The sequence below is a fragment of the Schistocerca serialis genome, chromosome 5 (assembly GCF_023864345.2).
Source record: "Schistocerca serialis cubense isolate TAMUIC-IGC-003099 chromosome 5, iqSchSeri2.2, whole genome shotgun sequence".
In the NCBI taxonomy this organism is placed as follows: Eukaryota; Metazoa; Arthropoda; class Insecta; order Orthoptera; family Acrididae; genus Schistocerca; species Schistocerca serialis.
Window position 1 is genome coordinate 693,650,250 of NC_064642.1, and position 20,395 is coordinate 693,670,644.

At 43.1% G+C, this 20,395-nt stretch overlaps 1 protein-coding gene across 1 annotated transcript in view; it reads left to right on the forward strand.

The window, feature by feature from the left end:
* Positions 1 to 20,395, forward strand: part of LOC126482181 (hemicentin-2-like) — an 865,734-nt gene that overhangs the window by 682,638 nt on the left and 162,701 nt on the right. Inside the window, exon 7 of the mRNA XM_050106159.1 lies at positions 16,148 to 16,298. Coding sequence (XP_049962116.1) covers positions 16,148 to 16,298 — 151 coding nt within the window. The remainder of the gene's footprint in view (positions 1 to 16,147; positions 16,299 to 20,395) is intronic.

The window sequence follows — 20,395 nt, forward strand, 5'->3', positions numbered from 1 at the left end:
GTTCTTGGGATAGCGGCGAGCATGTGCGTGTCTTATCCACCCAACACACTGATGTTTCATTCTAGCCGAACCAACATCATCTCTTTCATTCTCTTTGCTCGGCACATCTTTCTGCCATTGAATTAGCCCATTCAACGAGCAGTTGTCCTCAGTGTGTTGTGATTCAAGTAGTGTGAGGGATTAAGAGCGTATCAGAGGGAGACCTTGGTTAACTGTGTTCGTACAAGCGCTGCCTAAAATTTCACACATTTGCGCTAATGAAGAATTTGCTGATATGGCGTACGTTTATGACTCTTGTACGGAAGTGCTGCTGCATGTGTGGAAAAATGTATCAACGATTTCCGAAACGTCGAACTGCTAATCGTAGAGTGTTTAGCATATGCAGGAAAAGATATTCGCCCAAGTTCCCATTTTCGTCTGAACGCGGGAACAGCAATACATTGTTCACAAGATGCAGTGTAGCCCTACAACCATCACACGACGACTTTATGAACCTATAGATGTAACATGAAAAGTACACATTTCACATACAGCTTGTTCACAATCTTCACATTGGTGACACTGCTACAAAACTCGAAATTTTCACTGGTTGAATGACAATCCCCACCCATGAAACATGGACCTTTCCATTGGTGTACTGTGCTGGTACTGCGAACGGTTGAAAGCAAGGGGAAACTACAGCCGTAATTTTCCCCGCGGGCATGCAGCTTTCCTGTTTGGTCAAATGGTGATGACGGCCCCTCGGGTAAAATATTCCGGAGGTAAAATAGTTCCCCATTCGGATCTCCAGTTGGGGACTACTCAAGAGGACGTCATTATCAGGAGAAAGAAAACCGGTCTTCTACGGATCGGACTGTGGAATGTCAGATCCCTTAATGGTGCAAGTATGTTAAAAAGTTTAAGAAGGGAAATCGATAGGTTGAAGTTAGATGTAGAGGGGATTACTGAAGTTCGGCGGCAGGAGAAAGAAAGCTTTTGCTCAGAGGAATACAGGGCTATAAATACAAAATCAAATGCAACAGCAGGTTTAAAAATGAATAAAAAAATAGGAGCTTGTGTAAGGAACTACGAACAGCATAGTGAGCGCAGTATTGTAGCAAAGATAGACACGATGCCCACGCCTACCACAGTAGTACACGTTTATATGCCAACTAGATACGACGGAAAGGAAAATTAATAGTCATGGGGGACTGAAATTCCACTGGTCTGATTAGCTGATCTGCCTTGGAACATCAGCCAGCATAGCTTTGCTGCAAATAAGGGGAAATTGCAACCTTCATTTTCTTACTGTCCGTATGCTGCTCTGTCATATGGCTTAATTATGTCAGCCTCCTCATTAGTTAAATGTTCCGGAGGCAGTCTCCTCATTCGGACCTGCTGGCGGAGACTACTCAGGACAATGTCGCCATCTATAGAAACAAAACTGGGATCCTACGGGACGCAGCTTGCAACGTTACATTCATTAATCGGGTAGATAGGTTAGAGATACAATGTGTTGGATTTATGTAAAGTGAGAATTAGTGAAGTGCATGTCAGGCGGAAAGGGACATCTGATCAGGTCAGTGTAGGGCTATCAGCACAAAGCCCTATACGGGTCTTGCGGGTCTTGCAGGAGAAGGTTCCACAGTTAATAAGATAATAGGTTAACCTACTATGAACAGCTTAGCCAAAAGTTATCGTAGGCCAATCCAAGTTCCACGAAAATACTAAAAGGATGAAATTTTCGCTCTACAGTGCTTATACGAAACTACCTGGCAGATTAAAACTATGTGTTTGACCGGTACTAGAAACCTATACCTCTGTTGTCTGCCTGCAGGTGCTCAAGCAACTTATTTTTCTTCTTCTCCATAGTTCCATCTTTTGTCGCCAGTAGTTGGGTGCGGACGTCGCATAACATCGTTCAAACTCCATCGATGAGAAGTTCACACAATTTTTTTATTACTGAGTTTCAGCTACTCGAGCACCCGAAAGTAGAAAATGAAGTACGGACAGAAGTAAGGCAATGAGGACACGTCGTGTGGCATGCTGCGGTAGCATGGTTGTTAGAGCAGATGGCAGCGAAAGGTAAAAGTATCGAATTCGAGGCCCATTTCAGCACACAGTTTTAATCTGCCAGAAAGTTCCACATAAGATCACACTGAAAATTTCATTCTGAAAATGAACGTAAGCCATATCTGTGCATATTCCGTCTTACAGGAGTGAAATTCCTGAAAATTAGACGGAAGAAGATCTGTAAAGCTCGGAAGGTAAAAGACGAGGTAACGTCGGAGGTAAAGCTGTCAGAGAAGGTGGTGAGTCGTGCTCGGAACGTTCAGCTGGTGGAGCACTTGCAGTGAAAGGAAAAGGCCCCAGACTAGAGTCCCAGTACGGCGACCGTAGTACAGGTTTATTTGCCTTCTATCTCTGCAGATGAAGAAGAGATTACAAGAATATATGAGGACACAGACAAAGTTATTAAAACAGTAAAGAGGAAAAAATGTTTAATTCTGATGGGTGACTGGAATTCAAAATTACGTGAAGGAAGTGAAGCTCAAATAGTAGGAGAAAATAGACTAGAGGGATAGTAATGAGAGAAAAAGCCACTTGGCAGGATTTTGCACCGAACACAATTACTCATTGGAAACACTTGATGTAAGAACCATTTAAGGAGACTGTATGGCGGAAGAGATCAGAATATTTCCATACTTGTAAGACAGAGATTTCGGAACCAGTCTTTTGAAGGGGAAGTCATTTCCAGGAGGAGACGCGGCCTTTGACTGTAATTTGTTGGCTATGACCTGAACATTAAAACATTAGAAGTGAAGAAATTGCAAAAACTTTTGAAAGCGGGAAAGTAATACAATAGAATCTTTGAGGGATGAAGTGGTAAAGACACCACTTAATCACATACGTAAAATTAATAATAATAAGAAGAAGAAGAAAAAGAAGAAGAAGAAGAAAATAGAGGAGAAATCCTTGATTAACATAGGATATATTGAATTTACCTGTAGAAAAGAGAGAACAGAAAAGTGCGGCACATGAAGCAAGCGAAAGAGATTACATACGCATAAAAAATGAGATTGATAAAAAACTGCATGACAGCTAAGCAGGACCGGTTAGAGGAGAAATCGAAGATTGTAGAAACATGCATGCATGTCTAGGGGGGAAACATAGATGCCGTCTAATAGAAGAAATTAAAGATTCTCGATGACGGCATCGATTGTGAAAGAGCAGCCTAACGGAGTGGATAGTCTTAAAAAGTGATTAAAAGATAAACTTCAACAAAAATAAAATAGGGTAATGGAATGTCGTCGAAATAAGTCAGGTGGCGCTACCGGAATTAAACTAAAAAGACCACACTAAAGTCAGCAGATGAATTCAGATATCTTGGCAGCAAAATAACAGATGAAAACCGGTGTAAAGATGATATAAAATACAAACTGGCATTAGCAAGAAAAATATTTCTGAAAAAAAAATTGTTAACATGTAATACAAGTTTAAAAGTTAGGAAGAATTTTTTTCTAAGTAGGACTGTGGCCTTGAACATGGGTAACATATCGGGCATAAGCAATTCAGACAAGAGGGTGTAGAACCTTTAAAAAGGTGGTGCTGTTGAAGAATGCTGAAGGTCCGATGAGTAGATCGTTTTGCATCACCTCGGTTCCGAGAGTTCCGGAACCTGTACAGAAAATTGGAATAGAGATCAACATAAACATCATTTTCGTCCTTTTTATTGCTCATGAAAACTACACATTGGGTGTTGTACCACCATACAGCGAGACCTTCAGAGGTGGTGGCCCAGATTGTTGTACACACAGGTACGTCTAATACCCAGTAGCACGTCTTCTTGCATTGATGCATGCCTGTATTCGTGGTGACATTCTATACACAAGTTCATCAAGGCACTGTCAGTCCACATTGTCCCACTCCTCAACGGCGATTCGGCGTAGATCCCTCAGAATGGTTGGTGGGTCACGCCGTCCATAAACAGCCCTATTCAGTCTATCCCAGGCATGTTCGATAGGGTTCATGTCTGGAGAACATACTGGCCACTCTAGTCGGGCGATGTCGTTGTCCTGAAGGAAGTCATTCACAAGATGTGCACTATGGGGACGTGAAGTGTCGTCCATGAAGACGAATGCCTTGCCAGTATGCTGCGAGGTTGCACTATCGGTCGAAGGATGGCAATCAGGTATCGTACAGTGTTTACGGCGCATTCCATGACCACCAGTGGTGTACGTCGGCCTCACATAATGCCACCCGAAAACAGCAGGGAATATCCACCTTGCTGCACTCGCTGAACGGTGTGTCAAAGGCGTTCAGCCTGACTGGGTTACCTCCAAACACGTCTCCGACGATTGATTGAAGGCATATGCGACACTCGTCGAAGAGAATGTGATGCCAATCCCGAGTGGTCCGTTCGGCGTGTTGTCGGACCCATCTTTACCGCGCTGCGTGGTCTCGTGGTTGCAAAGATGGACCTTGCCATGGACGGCGGGAGAGAAGTTGCGCGTCATGCAGCCTCTTAATTCTTAATTTCTTTGCGTGTTTTTGGTACTTGCATTGTTTAATTCATAAATTTCGGGCGTATTATAGTATTTGAGAGTTGTAGAGATTGGTTCAAATGGCTCTGAGCACTATGGGACTCATGAGAGTTGTAGCATCGCGTTTTAGTACCTGAATAGTGTAAATTCGCGTAGTCGATTGTCTACTGTTTTGTTTTGAACGGCCAGTGTCGGTTGGTCGCAGTCAGTGTGCTCCCTGCCGCCGTTGGATAAGCAGCTGCAGCAGCAAGTCGTATACTCCTAGCTCACTCATTTGTTACATAGTTTAATTCTTAATTTCTTTGCGTGTTTTTGGTACTTGCATTGTTTAATTCATAAATTTCGGGCGTATTATAGTATTTGAGAGTGTAGCATCGTGTTTTAGTACCTGAATAGTGTAATTTCGCATAGTCTCCTTCCGCCGCCGAGCAGTGTCAGCAGTGCGCAAGTAGCAGCATTACTGCATTTACTAGGCAATCTTGTATTTTAATAACCGTTTAAATTTTGTCGATTTGTTTGCGCTCTCTGTAGATTAGTTCAGACGTTCTTTGCAAAACAGTTTTTAGCATGGATAGGGACTGCAACTGCTGTGTTCGGATGCAGGCTGAGTTGGCATCCCTTCGCTCCCAGCTTCAGGCAGTGTTGGCTTCGGTCACACAGCTTGAGGCTGTTGCCAATGGGCATCACTGTGGGGGTCCGGATGGGGGTTTGTCGGGGACGGCCAGCTCGTCCCACGCATCCCCTGATCGGACTACGACTGTGGTTGCCCGGGATACTGCCCGCATTGAGGCTGATCCCTCACCTGTGGTAGAGTGGGAGGTCGTTTCAAGGTGTGGCAGGGGGCGAAAGACATTCCGGAGGGCTGAACGGAAAGCCTCTCCAGTTTGTCTGACGAACCGGTTTCAGGCTCTGTCTCAGGCTGATACTGATCTTCGGCCTGACATGGCTGCTTGTCCTGTTCAAGAGGTTGCCCCTCAGTCTGCAAGATCCGGGCAGTCGCAGAGGGTGGGCTTACTGGTAGTTGGGAGCTCCAACGTCAGGCTTGTAATGGGGCCCCTTAGGGAAATGGCAGCAAGAGAGGGGAAGAAAACTAATGTGCACTCCGTGTGCATACCGGGGGGAGTCATTCCAGATGTGGAAAGGGTCCTTCCGGATGCCATGAAGGGTACAGGGTGCACCCATCTGCAGGTGGTCGCTCATGTCGGCACCAATGATGTGTGTCGCTATGGATCGGAGGAAATCCTCTCTGGCTTCCGGCGGCTATCTGATTTGGTGAAGACTGCCAGTCTCGCTAGCGGGATGAAAGCAGAGCTCACCATCTGCAGCATCGTCGACAGGACTGACTGCGGACCTTTGGTACAGAGCCGAGTGGAGGGTCTGAATCAGAGGCTGAGACGGTTCTGCGACCGTGTGGGCTGCAGATTCCTCGACTTGCGCCATAGGGTGGTGGGGTTTCGGGTTCCGCTGGATAGGTCAGGAGTCCACTACACGCAACAAGCGGCTACACGGGTAGCAGGGGTTGTGTGGCGTGGGCTGGGCGGTTTTTTAGGTTAGATGGCCTTGGGCAAGTACAGAAAGGGCAACAGCCTCAACGGGTGCGGGGCGAAGTCAGGACATGCGGGGACCAAGCAGCAATTGGTATGGTAATTGTCAACTGTCGAAGCTGCGTTGGTAAAGTACCGGAACTTCAAGCGCTGATAGAAAGCACCGAAGCTGAAATCGTTATAGGTACAGAAAGCTGGCTGAAGCCAGAGATAAATTCTGCCGAAATTTTTACAAAGGTACAGACGGTGTTTAGAAAGGATAGATTGCATGCAACCGGTGGTGGAGTGTTCGTCGCTGTTAGTAGTAGTTTATCCTGTAGTGAAGTAGAAGTGGATAGTTCCTGTGAATTATTATGGGTGGAGGTTACACTAAACAACCGAACTAGGTTAATAATTGGCTCCTTTTACCGACCTCCCGACTCAGCAGCATTAGTGGCAGACCAACTGAGAGAAAATTTGGAATACATTTCACATAAATTTTCTCAGCATGTTATAGTCTTAGGTGGAGATTTCAATTTACCAGATATAGACTGGGACACTCAGATGTTTAGGACGGGTGGTAGGGACAGAGCATCGAGTGACATTATACTGAGTGCACTATCCGAAAATTACCTCGAGCAATTAAACAGAGAACCGACTCGTGGAGATAACATCTTGGACCTACTGGTAACAAACAGACCCGAACTTTTCGACTCTGTATGTACAGAACAGGGAATCAGTGATCATAAGGCCGTTGCAGCATCCCTGAATATGGAAGTTAATAGGAATATAAAAAAAGGGAGGAAGGTTTATCTGTTTAGCAAGAGTAATAGAAGGCAGATTTCAGACTACCTAACAGATCAAAACGAAAATTTCTGCTCCGACACTGACAATGTTGAGTGTTTATGGAAAAAGTTCAAGGCAATCGTAAAATGCGTTTTAGACAGGTACGCGCCGAGTAAAACTGTGAGGGACGGGAAAAACCCACCGTGGTACAACAACAAAGTTAGGAAACTACTGCGAAATCAAAGAGAGCTCCACTCCAAGTTTAAACGCAGCCAAAACCTATCAGACAAACAGAAGCTAAACGATGTCAAAGTTAGCGTAAGGAGGGCTATGCGTGAAGCGTTCATTGAATTCGAAAGTAAAATTCTATGTACCGACTTGACAGAAAATCCTAGGAAGTTCTGGTCTTACGTTAAATCAGTAAGTGGCTCGAAACAGCATATCCAGACACTCTGGGATGATGATGGCATTGAAACAGAGGATGACACGCGTAAAGCTGAAATACTAAACACCTTTTTCCAAAGCTGTTTCACAGAGGAAGACCGCACTGCAGTTCCTTCTCTAAATCCTCGCACAAACGAAAAAATGGCTGACATCGAAATAAGTGTCCAAGGAATAGAAAAGCAACTGGAATCACTCAATAGAGGAAAGTCCACTGGACCTGACGGGATACCAATTCGATTCTACACGGAGTACGCGAAAGAACTTGCCCCCCTTCTAACAGCCGTGTACCGCAAGTCTCTAGAGGAACGGAGGGTTCCAAATGATTGGAAAAGAGCACAGATAGTCCCAGTCTTCAAGAAGGGTCGTCGAGCAGATGCGCAAAACTATAGACCTATATCTCTTACGTCGATCTGTTGTAGAATTTTAGAACATGTTTTTTGCTCGCGTATCATGTCATTTCTGGAAACCCAGAATCTACTATGTAGGAATCAACATGGATTCCGGAAACAGCGATCGTGTGAGACCCAACTCGCCTTATTTGTTCATGAGACCCAGAAAATATTAGATACAGGCTCCCAGGTAGATGCTATTTTTCTTGACTTCCGGAAGGCGTTCGATACAGTTCCGCACTGTCGCCTCATAAAGAAAGTAAGAGCCTACGGAATATCAGACCAGCTGTGTGGCTGGATTGAAGAGTTTTTAGCAAACAGAACACAGCATGTTGTTATCAATGGAGAGACGTCTACAGACGTTAAAGTAACCTCTGGCGTGCCACAGGGGAGTGTTATGGGACCATTGCTTTTCACAATATATATAAATGACTTAGTAGATAGTGTCGGAAGTTCCATGCGGCTTTTCGCGGATGATGCTGTAGTATACAGAGAAGTTGCTGCATTAGAAAATTGTAGTGAAATACAGGAAGATCTGCAGCGGATAGGCACTTGGTGCAGGGAGTGGCAACTGACCCTTAACATAGACAAATGTAATGTATTGCGAATACATAGAAAGAAGGATCCTTTATTGTATGATTATATGATAGCGGAACAAACACTGGTAGCAGTTAATTCTGTAAAATATCTGGGAGTATGCGTACGGAACGATTTGAAGTGGAATGATCATATAAAATTAATTGTTGGTAAGGCGGGTACCAGGTTGAGATTCATTAGGAGAGTGCTTAGAAAATGTAGTCCATCAACAAAGGAGGTGGCTTACAAAACACTCGTTCGACCTATACTTGAGTATTGCTCATCAGTGTGGGATCCGTACCAGGTCGGGTTGACGGAGGAGATAGAGAAGATCCAAAGAAGAGCGGCGCGTTTCGTCACCGGGTTATTTGGTAACCGTGATAGCGTTACGGAGATGTTTAATAAACTCAATTGGCAGACTCTGCAAGAGAGGCGCTCTGCATCGCGGTGTAGCTTGCTCGCCAGGTTTCGAGAGGGTGCGTTTCTGGATGAGGTATCGAATATATTGCTTCCCCCTACTTATACCTCCCGAGGAGATCACGAATGTAAAATTAGAGAGATTAGAGCGCGCACGGAGGCTTTCAGACAGTCGTTCTTCCCGCGAACCATACGCGACTGGAACAGGAAAGGGAGGTAATGACAGTGGCACGTAAAGTGCCCTCCGCCACACACCGTTGGGTGGCTTGCGGAGTGTCGATGTAGATGTAGATGTAGATGTGCATAGTTTTAGTCGTAACACGACGTCCTGTGGCTGCACGAAAAGCATTATTGAACATGGTGGCGTTGCTGTCAGGGTTCCTCCGAGCCATAATGCATAGGCAGCGGTCATTCTCTGCAGTAGTAGCCCTTGGGCGGCCTGAGCGAGGCATGTCATTTCTGTATCTCCTCCATATCCGAACAACATCGCTTTGGTTCACTCCCAGACGACTGGACAATTCCCTTGTTGAGAGCCCTTCCAGATATAAAGGAACAATACGGACGCGATCTAACCGTGGTATTGACCGTCTAAGCATGGTTGAACTACAGACAACACGAGCTACGTACCTCCTTCCTGATGGAATGACAGGAACTGATCGGCCGGTGGACCAAATGGTTCAATTGGTTCAAATGTTCTGAGCACTACGGGACTTAACATCTGAGGTCATCAGTCCCCTGGAACTTAGTACTACGTAAACCTAACTAACCTAAGGGCATCTCACACATCCATGCCCGAGGCAGGATTCGAAAAATGGCTCTGAGCACTATGGGACTCAACTGCTGAGGTCATTAGTCCCCTAGAACTTAGAACTAGTTAAACCTAACTAACCTAAGGACATCACAAACATCCATGCCCGAGGCAGGATTCGAACCTGCGACCGTAGCGGTCTTGCGGTTCCAGACTGCAGCGCCTTTAACCGCACGGCCACTTCGGCCGGCTGGCAGGATTCGAACCTGCGATCGTAGCGCTCGCACGGTTCCAGACTGAAGCGCATAGAACCCCTCGGCCACAAGGGGTGGCAGCTGGCGGACCCCTCCGTCTAATAGGCGCTACTCATGCATGGCTGTTTACACCTTTGGGCAGGTTTAGTGGCATATCTGAACAGTCAAAGGGACTGCGTCTGTGATACAGTACCCACAGCCAACGTTTATCTTCAGGAGTTCCGGGAACTGGTGTGATGCAAAACTTATATTTGATATGTGTATAATAATGAGGTTGTACAGAACCGAACTGTGGAGAAACGAAATTTACGGCACAGCGTTTGTAAAAGACACAGTCTCAGACATCAAATAATAGTCAGTTTGGCAATGGAGAGACTGTAGGGGTAATAGTTGTAGAGAGTGACGTAACCATGAACACAGAAAGCGGGTGCAAATAGAAGTAGGTGGCAGTAGTTATTCCGAATGGAAGAAGCTTGCACAGCATAGACTAGCATGGCGAGCTGCATCATACCAGTCTGAAGACCAAAAAACAAGAACAACTAATGCAACATGCAATAACACTCGTACCATACAAGTTCAAGATATGTGGGTGAACTGAAAGAAAGAGATTTCGCTACTAAACGCTAACCATAATTAAAACTTTGTCATCTCGTTCGAGCCTACACCGCCACCAACCTCACCTGTCTTAGCAAGTTGATGTTCTTTCACGTACAATAAAACTTAACGTATTCAATAAAACTGCGCACTAACTTCCTTTTCTGCTCATTTACTCTCATACTGTGACGAACATATCAATACGACTTCATCTGTACTTCACAGACTTCATTGGCCGTGTGGCGGAGAGTGAATAACGTTGCAGTGTATTTCCTGCCTTCCTATTCCGTTTGTACATGGTACGTGGGAAAATGACTGTCTTTACTCTTCTGCGTAAATATGAATATCTCACTCTCTCTGCTGTTGTGGTTATTATTCGAGAAATATGTTGGAGGAAGTGCTATATTTATTGACTTATTCTGTAACACTACTCCAAGATTCTGTAAGGCAGTTTGCAATAAGCAGTCTCTTACTGTTGTTTAATTGGCATCTCTATGGCAATATCATTGCGACAAAACAGGTCCGTGACGAGCGTATTGCCTGTATGTGGATCTTCCCCATCTCTTCCATTAATCCTACTTGGTAAATGAAATGAGCGTGTGGCGTCATTGGCCGGGAGGCCCCTCGCGGGGCAGGTCCGGCCGCCATATCGCAGGTCTTATTACATTCGGCGCCACATTGGGCGACCTGCACGCCGGATGGGGATGAAATGATGATGAACACAACACAACACCCAGTCCCTGAGCGGAGAAAATCTCCGACCCAGCCGGGAATCGAACCCGGGCCCAGAGGACGGCAATCCGTCACGCTGACCACTCAGCTACTGGGGCGGACATCCTACTTGGTAGCTATTATTGACCGGCGAACAGTTCAAAAGAAGTCTAACTAGGGATTTGTGGGAGACATCTTTCACGCTTTAGTCACATTTCCTAAGGATGATTGTAACATCCCTGAATCTTTCATCTGATTTACAGATGACTAGATACACACATACTTAAGGATTGCGACTGGTTCTAGAAGTTTTTATATGCACCAGTACTGCGATATTGTCTAGTCTCTCCTTATTTATTTATACAAAGAGTAATACAAACAATGAAAAGTAGCACCAATGGTATAAAAATCAACGGCAAACTAATCCAGTGTTTCAATTCCCTCCTGATACAATAGTTCTAAATGATTATGAAAAGAACACCAACTATATGTTAAAAATTCTTTCCTGATGCGTCGGATAGCCACAAACTGAAAATAATCACAAAAAGAACTAAAATAACGATTACAGACAAGTAAAGATAAATATTAGGATAGGAAATAATGTAATGATACGAAAGTAAATAAATTTTTCTACTTAGGAAACAGAATAACAAATAACAACAAAAGTGTAATGGATATTACGAGGAACCGGTACTCAGAAATAACAACAATTTATTAACAAACAACCATGTTAATATAGAGACGATAGAGCAGTTCATCAAGATTAAATAAGTTTTGGTTGTGAAGAGTGAATCTTGGGGAATTCAGACAAGATAAAATTATGTTCATTAAAGATGTGGATTTGCAGAAGAGTCACAGACACACCCAGTCCTAAAACAAATTTGATGGACAAAATACCAAAGAAATTAAAGAAAAAAGTATATTCGTTAACATGTTACAGAGAAGACAAGCTCAATTAATTGGACAAACATGATTTGACATAATAGTTTATGAAGGAAGGGAAATCTGGGGTAAAATTCAAGAGGCTGACCCTGAACATCGGTATTAGGAAGTGTTATCAGTGGAATGAATTACTGCAACGACAACCAAGTGGAAAAATAGAGAGAGTCAAGGATGGATGATGATGATGATGATGATGATAATGATGATGATGATGGAGATATAAGTGTTAGGGTATCTTGAACAATTTCGTTGTTTTACAGTGCTATTGATCCATCACATTCGACTTTTGGCAGGTCGTCTGAGAAGTATACCTTTATCCTGAGTAGGTAAGTAGTCTTCGCTCACTGCAACAACGTGACGAGTAGTCTGGTCAGCAAAACGTTTCTTAAAATTGACCAGCAATTCTTTGAAACAACGAGATAAAATGTATGAATAGGCCTCTCACAATTTCAATTAATAAAAAAAAGAAGTCAAGGTAATGATGCTACTTAGGTCATCACATTTTGAGGGAGTATGTTCCATTCCAGTGTTTAGATTAACTAGCGCGCGTAAGCTCTAGCGGACTGTAAACGTATTCCAGTACATGGAATTTTCGGTTAGGTGAAAGGAAGAGTGGGCATCGAAGTTGATGAAGAGGTTAAACGTTTCAACAATTACGATGCCAGATCTCCTGCTTTCCTTATTGCGAAAGTGTGTGCCACTGTTCTAATGATATTTTACTCGTGCCATTAACAATCTCAACTACTTTCTCCTTAACTTGAAATGCTGATAGCACCCCACCTCACTCACACTTCTGTAGTGAAAACTAGGCACTCGATAAATATGGTCTTCAAAGCTGATCTGTTCTTCAATAAGGGGAAGCTTACTTACTGAAACTATTTTCAAAAATGATTCAAATGGCTCTGAGCACTATGGGACTTAACTCCTGAGGTCATCAGTCCCCTAGAACTTAGAACTACTAAAACCTAACTAAGGTAAGGACATCACACACATCCATGCCCGAGGCAGGATTCGACCCTGCGGCCGTAGCGGTCGCGCGGTTCCAGACTGTGGCGTCTAGAACCGCTCGGACACTCCAGCAGGCAACTATTTTCGTTTTATGGTTTTCATCATCACATGCTATCCAAAAATAAAAATCTGAAGCTGTAGTTAAGTTGATAATGATTTTACAGCAGTGACCTAAGTTCTTTCCGTTATACTAAAGTTTTGTGCACTATGTGCTACCTTCACGGAGTTCATACCCTTCCCTTCAGCCAAAAAAATTTATGAGAAAGTATTGGCTTTTGTAGTCAATTTCTAGGTTTAAGACTTAAAACATTATAACAAGAATAATAATTATAGCTCATATTTCATCGCGCAACTGAATGATGTAAAACACAGTAGGATGCTGATACATGCGATACTCTAAGTCTATTGTTAAAATAAGTTGTATAACAACTAGAAATATGAAACCATCAAGCAACACTGTCCTAGCGGAAAAGAGTAGCTATTAAATTATCGGTGGACGGAGTTACAAGAATGCTTGCTGTGAACAGTTGAAGGAAGATCTTGGTCACTTAAGAACTACTTTAAAAAGGAGCGACTACTACCAAACAGAGCACTACATCCTAAAAGATTTAGAGTAGCCAACTAAAGGGAAAGTTTTTGTATGATTCGGAATACCAATCAACGTTCGCATCAACAGAATATTAAGAAGACACAGTACTGACACAATTTTTTAACCAACTAGTAAGGTGCTTGTCTGTTTGCACTTGACACAAGTAATAATGAATAACTCTTCCAGATATATTTTTCTAAGTACTCGTTCTTTAAGTTATACTTTCGTAGCAATAAGCTTCTAACAATGTGCAACCGTTGTTCTTCTTTTGAAACCAACTTCCAACTCACAATATCGCAGTAAAGGTGCGAATAATTGCACCGAAGAGTATACAAATCAGAAATATGTATTAGGATATTTTTATTAAAATAAATATTCATTGTATTTTTGACAACATTGATGAAATTTTGATTTCATTTAAGAATCGATTACATTAAAAAATATTTTTACTTTATATAATATCGTTCGGTTTACCTTTCCGGATTAAAACTCTTTTTGTAAATGACACCAAAAATTTTCATAATATAAAATACGTCAATTGCTAAGACAGCCATTATAGTGTGTGGATCTTATAAGGTAATGGACAAAAATAAAAAAAGCATCGAAAAACAAGACATTACCATGCCTGACACGACATTGGAAAACTGTTGTCGATGAAACACTTCCCATTCTTGTCGTAATGGGTAAATACAGGTCCTGTTTAGTTTTCAAGGGAATCTTACACCATTCTTCCCGAAATAGCAAACCAGGAGAAAATAATGAAAAACTGAGTTTCTGAACAAAAACTGAAAATCACGAGAATTCAACCAAAAGAGTTGACGGGTGATTCAGCTGCTAAGAATGCTCTATCGCACTATTTAATTAATGACAGTGAGACAGCCTTGAGTTAATATACCTTGAACTCCTATCTTGCGGAACTTGTTTACGTTTGAATCTTCTACCTTAGTCTTTATAGCCGTTGATGATGTCCCCGGCGTTAGGAGCACAATAATAGCCCTTGGACCATGATTTATTACCCATAAAACATAGTTCTCCTAAATGAACACTGTCTTTTATTCACAGATTCAAGTGATATCCACTTTCACTTGCTTCATTTCAATTGTAAATTTTATTATAAACTAGATTTTATTTTTGCTCCACAGTTACAATTTTCAGCGTTTCTTTTTCTACTTCATATATGTACACTACTGGCCATTACAATTGCTACACCACGAAGATGACGTGCTACAGACGCGAAATTTAACCGTCAGGAAGAAGATGCTATGATATGCAAATGATCAACTTTTCAGAGCATTCCCACAAGGTTGGCGCCGGTGGCGACACCTACAACGTGCTGACATGAGGAAAGTTTCCAACCGATTTCTCATACACAAACAGCAGTTGACCGGCGTTGCCTGGTGATACAGTGTCGTGATGTCTCGTGTAAGGAGGAGAAATGCGTACTATCACGTTTCCGACCTTGTTAAAGGTTGGATTGTAGCCTATCGCGATTGCGGTTTACCGTATCGCGACATTGCTGCTCGCGTTGGTCGAGATCCAATGACTGTTAGCAGAATATGCAATCGGTGGGTTCAGAAGGGTAATACGGTACGCCGTTCTGGATCCCAACGGCCTCGTATCACTAGCAGTCGAGATGACAGGCATTTAACGGCATGGCTGTAACGGATCGTGCAGTCACGTCTTGATCCCTGAGTCAACAGTTGGGGACGTTTGCAAGACAACAACCATACGCACGAACAGTTCGACGATGTTTGCAGCAGCATGGACTATCAGCTCGGAGACCGTGGCTGCGGTTACCCTTGACGCTGCATCACAGACAGGAGCGCCTGCGATGGTGTACTCAACGACGAACCTGGGTGCACGAATGGCAAAACGTCATTTTTTCGGATGAATCCAAGTTCTGTTTACAGCAACACGATGGTCGCATCCGTGTTTGGCGACATTGCGGTGAACGCACATTGGAAGCGTGCATTCGTCATCGCCATACTGGCACATTACCCGGCATGATGGTATGGGCTGCCATTGGTTACACGTCTCGGTCATCTCTTGTTCTCATTGACAGCTCTTTGAACAGTGGATGCTACATTTCAGATGTGTTACGACCCCTTCATTCGATCCCTGCGAAACCCTACCTTTCAGCAGTATAATGCACGACTCTATGTTGCAGGTCCTGTACGGGCCTTTCTGGATATAGAAAATGTTGGACTGCTGCCCTGGCCAGCACATTCTACAGATCTCTCACCAATTGAAAACGTCTGGTCAATGGTCGTCGAGCAACTGGCTCGTCACAATACGCCAGTCACTACTCTTGATGAACTGTGGTATCGTGTTGAAGCTGCATTGGCAGCTGTACCTGTACGTGCCTTCCAAGCTCTGTTTGACTCAATGCCCAGGCGTATCAAGGCCGTTATTACGGACAGAGGTGGTTGTTCTGAGTACTAATTTCTCAGGATCTATGCACCCAAATTGCGTGAAAATGTAATGACATGTCAGTCCTAGTATAATATATTTGTCCAACGAATACCCGTTTATCATCTGCATTTCTTCTTGGTGTAGCGATTTTAATGGCCCGTAGTGTAATTGGTATACACGGAAACCCACTTGCCAGGTTTAGAGTGCCACGGAACATTCCTGATTCTGCAGGTGGAGACGGACGGCAACGAGACGGTGGTGCTGAGCCGGCTGACGTTTCAACCGCTTCCTGACGATGACGGCCACGTGTTGCGCTGCCACGCCGAGAACCCGCGCATCCCGGCCTCCGGTCTCGAGGCGCAGCTGCACCTCAATGTAGTCTGTGAGTAGCGCAACATACCATCTCAATAACTCCACATTCCAAACAACAGCTACTTTACAGAGGGATCCGTCCCCTCGCCCCCCCCCCCTTTCAAATTTCATCAAAGCCACGTTTCTTTACATGCTAAAAATATGGGGCCTTCGTCACAGACCGAGTTAAAAGGTGGGCTTCAGCGCTAGAAGAGACGCAACGTCCTTACTGCCCTTATTCTCTCAGTATCGGAGGCAGAAATATCTCATTACAGGATCGCAAATCTTACACGATGCTCCTGCCACCAAATGTGAATCGGGAGGCTGACGAGAATAATGAGGTGGTGCCTATGCATACAGTAATTTCTGTCTTCTTCCCTTTTTAACGGAGCGACATGATACAGAGGTTAGCGAACGGCTCCTGAAATTCTTGTCCGGTCAGCCAGATGAGGATTTTTCGCTACTTCCCGAAGGTGCTTAACGTAAATGCCAGGGTGGTTCCTTCAGAAAAGGCATGACTGATTTCGTTCCTCATACTACTATACTCTTAGTTGTCCATTTCTAATGACCTTGTTGTCGACAGAACATAACAGTCTAATCTTAGTTTACATTTTACGGCATTTTTTCCATACTCACGTAATATTTACAACGGCATTGACTGTATTAAGTGAAAACACTCTGTGAGGTGTGTTTTTCAACCGCCATCTGTTAGGGTGTGCTAGGACGATATCAGTTTTACGCAAGGCATAACAAAAGAACAATTTTAGCGTTTCTTGCTCACTCATTTTAGGTCAATGTTTCACTATGAAATGTTCGTTTTATTTAAAAAGGTTTAAGAGTTTTCACATGAAAGAATCTGAGACATTACTTTTGAGCAAGCCCACGTTTTCTTATCGTTTTGCCGTAGTAACGCGTGCTGGGGAAGACTGAATATATCCCTGCAGCTAAAGGAATTTTTCTCCTAACTGTTACTCCAGTATTAATTCAACTCCCATCTGTATTTCGGGAATTCTCCCTGACAGAGCAGTTTACACAACCTCACAAATGCTTCTAGCTTACAGCTTACGGACTGCCAAATTGTTTCTTACACACTTCTCACTTTGTAATGTCAGTCTTAATGACATGGCATTTAGATGAACGTTTCCTTAAGACTGCCGTCTCTAACGTTGCGCGTCTAGATTTTATTATCTACAAAACTGTGAAGTGAATATCCTGTTCATTTTTTCTAGCGTATGTTTCCGTAGGTGTAATTGCATACGAAAGACCTTCGTACTTCACTCTCTCAAAACATCTTTCTTGCATCTGAAAAAAATGAATCGTACATGTTAAAGTTCGAACAGTGAAAGGGTTCAAAATTAACATTTCAACCTTTATTAGGGCAATAAATAAATAAGTTTTTAACGTATTTCCACCAGACTAGTGCCTTTTCCTCATTTCTTCTACTTTTAACAGTAGTCTATTGCAGTTTACTGAACTTTCCGAATTTCTAGAAATTTCACTCCTATACTTAGAACAGCCGGAACGGTCAAGAGAATGCTGGCGTAATTGCCTTTTAGTACTCGAATATTGTTGTCATTATGTTTACAAAGGTACTTGCGCTGTAATATTTTGCTCAAGAATCGTGCTTCTAATAATGACGTACGTATTGTCGAGAAGGTTTCCATAATGGAAACTTCGGCGTAACTGTTCAGTCGTATTTCATGTGTTGCTACTGTTTTTCGTTTCATCTGTTACGTCGCGTATGGGCGACCGGCGGCCCACGGGCAGGATCCGATTCGCAATTGGTTTGAATCCGGCCGGCGGAAGAAATTCGTTGCAGAAGGCGAGACGGTCGCACTATACTCCGTGCGTGACGCAGTTTCGGATATTCAGCATTCTGTCGCTGGCGTTATTCTAGTTTTCCTTCTGTGTAATGCAGCGGATAATTGCTGAGTGGAGGCCATGTAGATTTTTAAACTTTTAAAAGGACAAAAAGATGGCTCAATTTATTCAGTGTTACAAAAAGAAGCCAAGACTATGAAATGAATCATTAGAAGAGTTTTTGGACAAATATTTGAAAAAAATGGATGATAATACTGCTTTTGGATGAAACGCATTAAATTTTACTCTAATAACCTACCTGCGCCCAAAAAATGATAAATTTATTCCTAACAGCTTGTCGACTGAGATTACCTGTCCCACTGCTGTATTTTTTTTCTATTATTTCTGCAATTAATATTATTAAATGATTCCTGTCCTCTGTATACGCATTACAACAATGCACCTGTTAAAAATGAATGTAATTATTAATGAATTAGCTGCTACCAGTAGCTTTTGAAGGCCTTTGTTCTTCCATGACGACATTTGAAGATGACTGGCATTCCATCTTCAGATGTTTACATTTTTTTAGCGTTGACATCGTTTCATTGCTAACGGCGTTGCACAATTCTGTAACGGAATTTTTTCAGAGAGCTGGTGTATAACATCGAAGAGGCAATGTTTTCGACATGTAAATAAATGTGATCATCTGAGGATGAGGCGAACATGAAATGAATATACCCTCAAAATACAGTGTTTTGAAGCTCAAATCGTTGATGTGGCATGCTGGGAAATGGGTGCCATTCATATCCGTGCATTACCCCATGAACATTAGTTATTGCCTCGTGAGAGCCGCTGTCACGCTACGTGGCGAGTTAGCCTGTGAGCTTAAGTAACTAAGTACAGGTGTCACCAAAAGTTGCCCATGCTTGTGTTAGATAGCGGTTTCTGCCTTTAACAATCGTTTTGAGTCGCGTCACATCAGCGTGGTCACGCTAATGAAAGGATTTCGTGTATTCTGGAAGACTCAGGTACTGAATATAAAAATGTTACCGGATTCAAGCGGTGATTTTCTGCCGGAGAACACTGAGGATGAAATAAGGAAACTAAAAACGAGGTAGTATGTGTGACCCAGTTTCAGTTCTTTTCACGGCGGTCCCAAGAATTAACTTCAGTAGCAGTGAAAATGATAGCTAGAGATGGAACGGATGGACGTTCGCTATCGTGCCGTCACTGGGACTGCTTTGTGAGTCCTGAGAAGGAGAGGGTGACGCACTGCGCATGCCTATCACCGAGTGGAAGACCACGCCTTTAGTGCATTACAACCCTTTTTTGAGGAAACTAAAGAACGCACAGAATAAAATGCTCAGAATGAAATGATTGGGATCATGTATGCCAGACGTGCTTTTTGTACTACATGTGTTTTCCTGGATAACCTTTCGTCCCGTTTGTCGGATGATTCATTTCATAGGGGGTGAAAAGACAAGAGACACATTCAGCCAACTTACTAGAGTACTCCGCTTCTGTGATAAGTCATCCGAAAGTCAATGCATTCCTACTGAGACGTTCGTTCTTAATTCTGAAAATTGGATCAATTTGGTGCAAAACTGCCTCCATTGTTACCACTTTGGTGAAAATATTATAACTGGTGTACCGCTATTTCCGAGAAAAGGAAAGTGCAGGTGTACCCAGTTTCTGTAAAAGGAACGTGTCAAACACGGTCTCACACCTTAGACAGCTGCAGACGTGAAATCCAATACGTTTAAATTGCTTTTTCGTATGTTAACAAGGTAGAAGGCCGACCAAACCACTAGCCGTTGGGGCAATATGTCGTTCTTCATCTCATGGATGCATTAACTAACCAAGGAAGGAAGGTGACAACTTCACATCCATTCAGCATGCCAAGTACCGACAACAGAGGAAAACGGCGTTAGTGAGATCAATCAACAGGATTTGCGGAGAAATCTGCAACCGTGCATAGAAGAACAATTTTCACTTACATGCCACAACCACATTGGAAAATACCTATAAGGCAGAGTGAACCGTAATTCACTGTACCAAGAGAAGAAAAATTAGAGTTGCATTGTTCACAGCATATTAAATCCTGGAATATGAGTGAGCAATGAACGTTCCAGGCAACCAAAAGCTCTTCATTACTGAGCTGGTAAACGAATCAGGAACAGGATTCTTTTTTTATATGTCTGTCATCAGTCGTTTGATTGGTTTGATGCAGCCTACAACGATTTTTTCCCCAGTGCCAACCTTTTCATCTCAGAGTAGCAATTGCAACCTACTTCCTCAGTTATTTAGTGGATATATTCCAATATCTAC